The 11,660-nt window shown below is 48.3% G+C and overlaps 1 protein-coding gene across 1 annotated transcript; it reads left to right on the forward strand.

Annotated features, from left to right (window-relative positions):
* The first annotated feature begins 2 nt into the window (after positions 1–2).
* Positions 3–10,796, forward strand: BPIFA3 (BPI fold containing family A member 3). The gene is given in 8 exon segments (XM_014796803.2): positions 3–126; positions 5,479–5,629; positions 7,465–7,572; positions 8,224–8,373; positions 9,562–9,646; positions 10,087–10,150; positions 10,677–10,696; positions 10,698–10,796. Coding segments are annotated over 8 exon segments (801 nt in total).
* Positions 10,797–11,660: the final 864 nt, after the last annotated feature.

Consider the following 11,660-nt stretch of genomic DNA (forward strand, 5'->3'; position numbering starts at 1 on the left):
AGATGCATCCACTCTGGAGGCTCCTGGTCCTCCTCAGCTTGCTGGCCTTGCCCTCGGCCCTGCGCGAGCAGCCCTGGCCCGGCCTGGCCAAGGCCCAGGCGGACAGCAACTCCGCCCTGGCGAGAAGTAAGCCGAGCCCGAGCCCTGCCCGCTGTCACAGGGAGGGAGGGGAAGCATCGCTGGGCCCCACCCCTGACTTGCTGGGTGACCTTGGGTCAGTCACTCACCCTCTTTTCTTCCTTTTTTCCTTAGACCTCACCTCAAGCACAGAGAATTGAGGTTGAGCTGATCATATGCCAATTTACAGCACATCATCTTCACGAATAACCACAAGGCCCCTCGCATGTTTTATTTTATGTATTTTCCTGTTTCCCTGTAATCCTGGCTCCCCTTCCCCTCTCCCCTGGCAGTGTGTTTAGTATATGTGTTTAAGTTTGCCCACATCCTTGTGAAACATGCGGTGTTTTGATTTCCATAAATGGTATTGCCCTATAGATCTCATTGTTTTTTCCTGTTTTCACTGGACACCGTGCTGTTGACCTCCGTGGCTTTCGACGTGTGCAGAGAGGTCCATGAGATTCACCCATCTCACCGCTGCTTGGCCGTTCCCCTCGGGACGGACTCTTGAGTGTCTCTGATTCCCCACTATTCTAAACCACACCGAGATGAGCATCCTTGCACGTGTCTCTGTTAGGATCTGAGGGAGAATTTCTCTGGGATATACCGGGAAAGGGGGTGGCTGGGCCCTAGGGCGGGTGCTAACTCAGTTTAACTAAAGACTGCCAGATTGCTCTCTAGAATGGCTGTGGCGGTCTACACTGGCTCCAGTAATAAACAATCATACCCGTCTCTCCACGTTTCCCAAAACTGGGGAGTATCAATCTGTATCAGTCTACTCAGGCTGCCATAACAAGATACCACAGACCAGGTGGCTAAAACGATGACACTTATTTTCTCACAGTTCTAGAAGCTGGAAGTCCAAGATCGAGGTGCCCACAGGGTTGGTTTCTGATGAAGCCTCTCTTCCTGGCTTGTAGATGGCCGCCTTCCCACTGTGTCCTCATGTGGCCTTTCCTTTGTGTGTACACAGTGAGAGAGAGTGCATCCTGCTGTCTCTTCCTCTTCTTCAAGTTTGAACTTGACTTTATCTGATTAGCGGGAAGTTTGAGCATCTTATCATAATTTTGTTAACCATTTTGATTTCTTTGAATTCTCTGTTCTTATCTTTTGTCCATTTTTCTATTTGCTTTCCTGTTTTTTTCTTTTATCCTCCTTGATTTAAGGAAATGTTAATTCATTTTTGACATTAGTTGCTTGTCAGGTCTAAGCGTTGTTAACATTTCTCCCAAAATGTCATCTATTAACATCATTTGCAGGTCCTTTATTGAACAAGAATATTTTCAAACTCATCACAATTTCATCTTGTGGTTTGTGTTTGATGAGTCCTAAGCCCTTGTCCTTATCCCAGACACATTCTACTTTGTTCTTTCTAATAGCTTTATAGTTTACCTTCCACATTGAGGATTTTAATCCACCCGGAGGCCATCTTTATGTACGTTTACGTATATGAGTTAGAGGTCCAGCTTCCCTTCTCTCCACATAATGAGTCCATTTTCTCAGCCCATCTACTACCTGATCAAGTTTCCAAACACGTGGATTCCCTTCTGAGCTCTGTAATCTGTCTCTGTAACTGTTTCTACACAAATAACATAGTATTTTAAATACTACATCTTTGCAAAATGCTGTTTTGTCTGATAGACCTTCCTTCTTCTGAAGGAATTTTGGAATGTGTTGAGTTCCTTAAAAAAGAAAAAAATCATCGGGAAATTTGATTGGGGTTACATTGAATTTGTTTGTTAGTTTAAAGAGAATTAACATTTTTGTAATGTTAAGTCACACAATCACAAACTTAGTGTATCTTTCAATTTATTCCGATTTTTACCTTATATCACTTAACAGAATTTTAAAACCCTATAAATGTCTCGAGTGTGGTTTGTTAAAGTGATTTCTAGAGAATTTATAGTTTTTGTTGCTACAGTAAATATTACCTAATTTTCTGTTATATTTTCTAGTTGGTATAGACGAGAGGAAAGCTGTTGATTTTTGAAAATTAATCTGCTATCCAGAAGTCTCACTGACCTCTTATTAGTTCTAATAGTTTGTCTTATTAATCTGTTGGATTTTCCACCTAAAGAGTTATGTCATCTGCAAATAGTGACAGTTTTCTCTCTTCTCTTCTAAACCTTATACTTTTTGTGCCCTTTTCTTATCTTCCAGTATAGCTAAGGCTCCTAGAGGAATGGGAATGTATCTAGAATTCTCCACTAAGTATGATATTTCCTGTAGGCTTTTGGAATATAGCTTTTATCATGTTAAGGAAGTCCCCTTATATTCCTAGTGTTCTGAATTTTGCTTAATCATAAATCAGTATTGGCCTTTAACAAATATTTTTTCTACATCTAAAAATTAATCAATTTTTTCCTCTAATCTATTCATGTGATAAATCGTATTAACAGATTTTCTGATGTTGAACCCATCCTAGCATTTCTGGAATAAATACGATATTTTTATAATGTACTATAATGATATATTTATAATGTACTATTTTTATAATGTATTGATAATGTATCATACTAAAATATGATATTTATAGGATAATATGATATTTTTATAATATACTATTAGCTATTAGATTTGTTAGCTAATGATTTATTTAGGATTTTAGCACATTTTTCATACATAAAATTGCTGTGTAATTTTCTTTCCTTGTACTGTCTTTGAGGCTGGGCAAGTTGTACTAGCCTCATAAAATGAATGTGGCATCCTCTTATTTTTCTATTTTCTTTCACAATTATTTCTTCATAAAAGTTTGGTAAAACTCTTCCATAAAACCATCTAGATGAAAAGCTTTTTGAGAAGGAGATCTTGCTATTTCTATTTCTTAATGGTTTTAGATTATCTATGTTTCCCATTTTCCCTCATCACAACTTGGCATTTTTTGGTTTGTCATAAATGTATCCATTTCATTTAGGTTATCAAATCTATTCATGTGTAGTTGTGGGCCTTGATATCCTCATCTGTACAATGGGTGCAGTTGGAATGCTATTTCATGGTGCTGATTTTGAGACTTAAATGAAGGAAAGTATGTACAAAGCGCTTTTCCAACTGTGGATATGTTTATCGCTACAAGCACCTCTCACATATCAGTTAGGGTGCTTAGCTGCAAGTGACAGAAAAGCCAACTCAACCTGGCTTCAACTATAAAGAGTTATTTCATGTAACTGAAAGTCATAGGTAGGACAAGCTCCAGGTTGGGTTCAATCAGCAGCTCAAAGCTGCCATCCAGAACTGGATTTTGTCCTTTTTTTTTTTTTTTGTGAGGAAGATCGGCCCTGAGCTAACATTTGTTGCGAATCCTCCTCTTTTTGCTGAGGAAGACTGGCCCTGGGCTAGCATCCGTACCCATCTTCCTCCACTTTATATGTGACGCCGCCACAGCATGGCTCGACGAGCAGTGCGTTGGTGTGCGCCCGGGATCCGAACCAGCAAACCCCGGGCCGCCGCAGCAGAGCGCACACCCAACCGCTTGCGCCACCAGGCCGGCCCCTGGATTTTGTCCATTTTTAAGCTCTGCTGTCATCTTGGTTTCATCCTCAGGCTGCTGGTCCCCACTGTGGTAGGAAGATGGTGGCCAGTGGCCATTGGAGCTACAGGCTGTCTTGCTCTTTTCCAGCAGGAGAAAGAGAAAGACACCTTCCCCTTGAACATGAAACATAAGATCTTCTGTTTAGGCTGATAGGGCCAACTTGGGTCACATGCCAACTTTAAACCTGAAAGAACCACTGTGCAACAATGGCTCAGATAATCAACAGCCCCATCTGGACCAGGAATTGGAGAGAGTGCCTGAGTCAAAACAGGGTTAAGATGGGAATGATAGGATGGATTGAATGATAGGAAGGATGCATTGGAAAGTGGGTGGATGGGAGAATGGATGGGAGGATGAATGGATATTAGACAGATGGATAGATGGAGGATGCATGTGAGGATGGATGGATGGGTGGATGGATGGATGGGAGGGTGGATGGATGGATGGATTGATGGATGGATATTGGATAGATGGGTAAATGGAGGATGGATGTGAGGATGGATGGACGGGTGGATGGATGGGTGGGAGAGTGGATGGATGGATGGATGGATTGATGGGTGGATATTGGATAGATGGATAGGCGGAGGATGGATGTGAGGATGGACAGGTGGATGGATGGATGAGTGGGAGAGTGGATGGATGGATGGATTGATTGATGGATATTGGATAGATGGATAGGCGGAGGATGGATGTGAGGATGGGTGGGTGGATGGATGGTTGGATGGGAGGGTGGGTGGATGGATGGATTGGCGGATTGATATTGGATAGATGGATAGGCGGGTGGATGGATGGAAGGATACTGCATTGGCAACTACTAGTGTCTGCTGCTCACAAATTCCCACGTTCTACTATCATCATTAACCAAGACCTACTGAGAGTTCTAGGCATACCTACAGGTTCACTCTATCCTTGAAACTATTTGGTTAATACATGTCTCTCCTACTAGACAGAAAATGGATCTGTGTCTTTAGGCCCAACACAGGGCCTAACACCCAGTAGATGCTCAATAAATATTCTTTGCATGAATGGTCTCAATATTCCTCACAAGAATCCTATGAGATGGGTATTATCACTGCCCCTATTATGCAGACGAGGAAATCAAGACTTGGGTTGGCGACAAAACTTGGAATTGAACCCAGATCTGTGGCTCCAGACACACTTTCTTGTTGTCTTGACATAGGTGCTGAAAGGGGGTCTGGGAGCCGGCCCTGGGGGAAGGGGGTGAGTCTCTGCAGTAAACCATAGCTCTCAGTGTGGGACCTGACCATAGGAGGGTCAAGTCAGTGAGATACACGTGCCCAGTGGGGAGCTCCGAGGTTTGTCCGAGCTGGGCCTGCAGCCTGGGCAAGGAGTCAGAGCCAAGAGAAGCAGGACTGAAGTGTGTCCACAGCTTTTAAAATTACCTTCCTTTTGGGATTCATTCTTTTCTGCTGGTATCCCCACTCAGTCCTGCAGTTTATTCCGTGCACGGAGTGGGAGGATTTATGTTTGTTCTCTCCTGATTTGCCCACCTATTTCTCTCTTCAACATTGGTCGTGCTCTACATCCTGTATGTTAGGCTCTGTGTCCTAGATTCAGGGACACGGCACTGGGGGAACTTTCAACCACAACATCTCCTGCCAGCCCCTCTGCAGGTGTGTCACATCAACTCTGCAAAGCACAATTCCACAAATGAAGAATGTGGGTCCTGGGGTTGGGGGTGGTGGACTGACATGTGCCAATCACCCAGCAAGAAGTGGGAGCACCAGCCTGCCCTCTAGGCCTCCTGACTCCAAACCCCCCACCTTGTCCATGACATTGTGCCATGTCACCCGTGCCTTGTCCATTTCCAGTTATTGCCCAGGGCCTCATGAAGCACAACGCAGAGGGCCGAATCCAGAACATCCGCCTCCTAGACAGTCTGAATGCCTGGGGCCAGATGGCCCCAGGGATGGTGGGCTGGCTGATTGGCAGCATGGGCCTCCAGCAGCATCAGGAAGGCAGGTGAGACCCTGAACCCCACCCCTGGCCAGGAGACTCTATAAAGCTCTGCATCAGAGAGCAGAGCCGAGGGGATGGAGGTGCAAAGCCTGTGAATAGGGAAGGCAAAGGAAGATTAGAAGGAGGAGATGTGAGGCCCAATACAAGAGGAGCAGAGACCCAATACAAGGGGTCATTTGGAGAGGTGGCATATCAGGATGATTAAAAGTGAAGGCTTGGGAGTAAAAGTTTCTGCATTTAAATCCTGGCTCTGCTGTCAACCTTGGGGAAATTGCTGGACCACTCTGGCCTCATCCATAATATGGGCCCCCAGAGCACAGCCTGGATAAACATTTGAGGTGCCAAGGAACCCAGAAGTAGAATCAGACATTTGAACCCCACTCTTTTGCTTGACAGCTGTGTGACTCTGGGCAAGCCATCCAAGCTCCCTGAGCTTCAGCCTCGAGTCTTCATCAGTGAAATGGGCGTACTAGCCGTCCCTGCCCCCAGGAGTCGTTGGGAGCTTTCTCTGCTGCACACAGTGGATGCACCGCCACTGGTCGCTACATTAACCTCGCAGAGCTGGGGCTGTCCTGCTCACTTCCCTTTTCCCTCAGCTTCCCACTCTCGCAGCTGCTCAACTGCAACCCCGTCACTCCAGCCTGCTGCGCCCTTGAGCTCCCGCCTCTCTGATTCACATCCCTCACTCTCTCTACTGTCATGAGCGCCAGTGCTCACCAGCAGGGGTTTCCTCGATATATGTGGCCACAACCACTGCCCTTCATTCATTCCTTGAACAATTGTTACAATCATTCATTGAGTGCCTACTGCATACTAGGATCTGGGTTGGGTACTGGGAATACAGCTGTAAATAAGCACAGGGTCACGGCTTTTTTGGATCTTATATCCTAGTTAGTGAGAGAGGTCATGAAAGTAAATAACTAATTTCAGATGGAGGGATATATTGAAGACAAATTTAGCAAGGTAAGGGGTGAGAGAGGGTGAGAGGGCTGATCAGGAGGACTTTTCTAAAGGGGTAACCCTTAAGTAGAAACTTGAATGAAGAGAAGGAAGCAAGTGACATGGAGGATATGGGGAGTGGTGAGTGCAAAGGCCCTGAGGTAGGAAGGATATTGGTGTGTTTGAGGAAGAGAAAAAGTCCTGTGTGGCTGGGTGAGAAGGGGGAGGGTGTAGGGGAATGGGGCTGCGGAGGCAGGTGGGGCCAGACCTGCAGGTCTTAAGGGCTATGGTGTGGTGTTTGGATTTTATTCCAAGAGCAGTGAGAAACAAGTGGAGAATGTTGAGTGACAGGGAGTGTTAGGGCCCCTCTGGCTGCCACATGGAGAATAGTTTGTAGAAATGCCAAGTTTGTGGCAAGGAGCCCAGAAACTAGAGCATCTCTGGGCAAGAAGTGATGGTGACCTGGACCAGAGGTGGGGAGAAGTGGCCAAATTCAGGATCTATTTTGCAAGCAGAGCCAACGTGATTCGCTAATGGGTTGCATGTGGAAGTGAGGGTTGGCGAGGTCACAGACGGCTCCTGGGGTCTGGGACTGGGCATCTGGGCGATGGGGCCATCTAGTAGAGGGGAGGCTTGGTCTGAGAACAGGCCCGGGGTCTGGGTCTGCGGTGGGCTGTGGGTTAGACAATCAGCCATGTGGATCTGTCAGGGCTCTCTGGGACAGCGTGCAGCCCGGGCTCCTGCAGGGGGCTCCTGCCCTTGGAGCATCTGTGAAAGGATCTGACTCCAAGTCCCACTGCCAGGCCCTTTTGTAGACGGGTCGGCCTTGTGTGTCAACCCGAGGCCTTGACGTGTGAGGTCCCTCACTCTCGCGGGGCCTCTGCTCTTTCCTTGTGCAGCGCCAACATCACCAATGTTCAGCTGGACTATGGCGAGATCCGGATGTCTTTCCGTAAGGAGTGGTTCTCCGCAAACATCTCCGTTGAATTCGATGCTGACCTGAGACTGTGAGTTGTACAGAAGTAGGGTCTGAGGGGTGCTGTTCCTCCTAACCGGGACCTGGGAGCTGGGGGGGCGGGGAGGGGAATTTGGCAACCTGGAAACCCAGATCTTTCTGACTCCAACCTGGTTTCCAATCCTGGTTTCCGAACTCACTCGCTGTGTGATCTTGGGCAAGTCACTTCACATCTCTGAGCCTTGGTTTCTTCAGCTGACATGTGGATGGCGATCACTGGTCAGTGGAGGCAGGTCATTTGTTCATTTAAAGTTATGTGACTTCACTACACTGATTTAAGAAAAAGAGAGAAACTCTAATTATCTCAACACTCTTCCTTCCTCCTGTTCAAACTATCCTTTAACATCCACTGCACCCAAGGAGAGGCTGCAGCTAAACGGTGAAGATTTTAAAAATAAGATTAACTCTCAATTTCTGAATTTCCAAAGGCCCCTAATCTGGTCTATGTAAAGGACTTCAGAAGCTGCTCTGGCTCGTAGCAGTTTTCTCCTTAATCACTGACTGCAGGGTTTAACATGCAGGCAACCAGGGGCCCACTGGGCTGGTTTGTCGAAAGAACCACTCTTCCCCTTGGCTGTTTCCACCTCCTTCTCCTCCTCGGTCTCCAGCCCTTTCCCCTCCACCTGGTCTCTCTCGTCCCCAGGCCCCTCAATAACAAGATCATAACGGCGCATGCGCGCGTGCACCTCGCTGTGGAGTTCTGGCTGGAGAAAGACGAGTTCGGCCGGAGGGATCTGGTGATAGGCAATTGCTGCGTGCAGCCCGGCAGCGTCCACACCACAATCCTGACTGAGTAAGGTCCCAGCTGGCCTTCCCCAGGGTGACCGGCCCTAGCTGCGGCCATGGTCTCCACCACCTCCCGGATGAGCCCAAAACGGATCTCACCCTTTGCCGGGGATCTGCTCCTCCCCCCCGAGTCCCCATCCCAGTAACGGGCCTGCCGCCCTCCCAGAAGCCGGACTCTTCAGCCTCATTCCCTGCAGCCCCTCTTCACCGGCTCCCATCAATGACCTCCTGGCAGCCCCCACTTGCTCCCTCTCTCTCTGTCCCCACAGCGGCTGCACCCGGCACATCCTGGACCATTGCGGGAGCCTCCTCCGGCTTCCCCTGACTCGGACCTCACCTCCTTCAGTCTGTTCTCTCCCTGCAGCAGAAGTAACTTTCTAGCACAGAAATCTGGTCTTGTCCCCGCCGCTGCTCCAAACCCTCCAGTGGTTCTCCAGAGCCCTCTGGATGAACAGCAAACAGCTGAATGTCACTCAAGGCCCTGCTGTCCTCTCCCCTGCCCTTATCTGCAGCCCTTTGCCCACTAGTCTCTTGGAAGGACCCACCCCTCCATCAACACGCCATGCATTTTCACCTCATCCGGCCTTTGCGCATGCTGATCCTTTGCCTGGAATACCCCTCCCTTCTTCTCTAAAGCTCCTCCTCATCACTCATTCATTCAACAGATATTTACTGAGAACCTACTATGTGCCAGGCATGGTGTGCTTGATGCTAGGGATACAGTAGTGAACAAGACCTATACCCCGGCTGACCAAGTCTGCCAACCTCAATAGGCTGCGTCCTTGAGCCAACCTCAATAGGCTGCGTCCCTCGAGGGCAAGATTTGTGTCAGATTTCTCTCTGTAATTCCAGAAGGCTGAGAGCAACTAGTCTTTAGAGGATGTCCATTCATTTATTTATCAGACATTCACTGAATGCCTGGATCATGCCAGACGTTCATGGAGAGGACAGTGCAGGGGGAAGACTGTGGACCCTGGAGCTCTGCTGACCTGGTTCTAGTCTAATCAGCACGTACTACCTGTGTGACCTGAGACAAGTCACATCATCTCTCTGAGTTGTCCCTTTGATGATGGCTGATGGTGACAGGGCTGGCTGAGGATTCAATGACTGTGTGAGGTGTACTCAACACTTAGCACCTGGTGTTGGTACTGTCTGAATTTATCTGTCCATTCTGTACATCTGCCTCTCTTCCTAGAGATAGCCCACCAAAGATGAAACATTTTCTCCGCAACCTCAGAGAGAACTTGGAAAAGGTTATCCCACACCTGGTAGAAAGTCAGGTAAGCCTGAGAAAAATATTTTCACCTTGGGCATCCTTGAATCTGAGGATTGGGGCATACAGATTGGCAGCTCAGCAAAGAGTTTCAAACCCTGGGTTTCAGAACCTGAAAGATCTCAATTAAAAATTTCAGTTTTGCCATCTACTGGCTGGGTGTCCTTGGGCAAGTGACTTAGCCTCGCCGAGCCTCAGTTTCCCTATCTGTAGCATGGGAACCATTATGGTCCCTATCTCACAGAGCTGTCACGTGGATTCGGAGACAAAGCATGAAAGTTCTGTGCATGGCATGCGGTTGGCATTCAATACAAGGGTTCTTGCCATGATTTCTTGTGGCAATCCAGTGGAGGCTAAGCTTCCAGCCACAGGCCTAGTTTTCTAGTTTTCTCTAGTTTTCTTTTCCTAGTCCCTGGTCTGATCCTTCTCTCTGTGCTGGTGGCCCAGGTGTGTCCTCTGATTGGTGAAGTCCTCAGGCAGCTGGATGTGAAACTGCTGAAAAGCCTCATGGGTGAGTGTCTGCGTCTGTCTGGGGAGGAGGACTCAGAGTTGGCAAATGGCTAGAAGAGCTCCCAGTAAGGCCTGCTGAGGGCTGTCTGCAGGTGCTCTGAGGACACTTAGAGGTGACCATATGATGATGGTCATTACTGTCCCTTGAGAAAGCTGGGACAGCAGAGGGGTTGCTATCAACCAGGCTGTGCCCCACCGAGTCACCCAAACCTACCGGTTACCAGAGATTGTGGCTTCTCCCAAGGTTTCCACTCAATCCTTTAGGGATCACCGGCCCCACCCCAAACTGAGACTACCCCCCTTGAGTTGCAGATAAACAGATATGGTCCCTGCCCTCACGGGGCTCACAGTCTAGTGAATGGAAGACATAAGAGCGCATAACGAGATCTCACTTGGAAAGTGTTCTAACACGAACACTCCTGGCACTGGCCCTTGGTGGGCATGGATGGATGAGTCCCCTTCAGCGTGGACCTGGGATATGGAGGGGCAGACACACTGGTAACTGACACCGCCTCTTCTCCTTGCAGAACAGGCTGCTTCTCATGAACCCAACCAACTGTGAATCCAGCCAGCCTTCCACACACCAGACTCGAGTGTCCTCCAGCTACCCAGGGATGATCAGGAGATTCCACGTCTGGGGACCTTAGGTCTCCCTCAGAGCGGGGCTTCCACTGCCCCAAAAACCTTTACCACAGGCCCTGTGGACATCCTGTCCTCTTCCATAATAAATTCTAGCTCCGAAGGGCGCAGAGGTCCCTCAGCCCGGGCCCTGAGATTTGGGTTCCAGAAGTCAAACTTGACGAAGGTCCATCCTGAGACTAAACATACCTGGGTTTGCTCATCAGGCCAGAAATATGTGAGAACATACTCTTTCTTTTCCTGTAATTTGTAGTCAGAAGCCCATCTATGGGTTTGCTCATCAACGCAGGGAAGGTCCTGTTGAGATTGCCCATTCCCTCATTCAGTCCGCCTACACTTATCGAGCACCTCCTATGTGCCAAGCACTTTGCTGGGCTCTAGGGAGTGTAGAGAAAGGGTGATGGAGTGGAGAAACATAAACGTTGACACTGAACGGATCTGAGTTCAAATTCAATCCAGCCCAAAGAGCAGTTCCATGAGGGTACGGACCATGTGCATCAGGGAGGCCGATGACCCGCCACCCCAGTGCAGGGCTGGCATAGCGTGTGAACTCCGCAAATATCTGAGGCTAAACGGTGGATGAACCCTGGTCTTATAACTCACTAGCTGTGTTTGCGACAAGCCAGTTTCCCTTTTGCTCTTCCTCATCTGCAAAGTAGGAATAGAAATCTCACAGGGTGCGGAGAAGTAGGAGCCCTCACACTGCTGGTGGGAGGTGAGTCGTACGACCGCTTTATAAAACCGGGTGGTAACATCTACAAAAGTGCAGCGTATGCTGCTCTCTGACCCAGCAATTCCCCTCCCAGGCATGTGCTCAACAGGAATACGTGTGCGCGGGCACAATAAGACGTGTACAGGATTGCTCATAGCAG

Source organism: Ceratotherium simum, chromosome 21 (genome assembly GCF_057802395.1).
Source record: "Ceratotherium simum simum isolate JZ-2026a chromosome 21, ASM5780239v1, whole genome shotgun sequence".
Classification (NCBI taxonomy): Eukaryota; Metazoa; Chordata; class Mammalia; order Perissodactyla; family Rhinocerotidae; genus Ceratotherium; species Ceratotherium simum.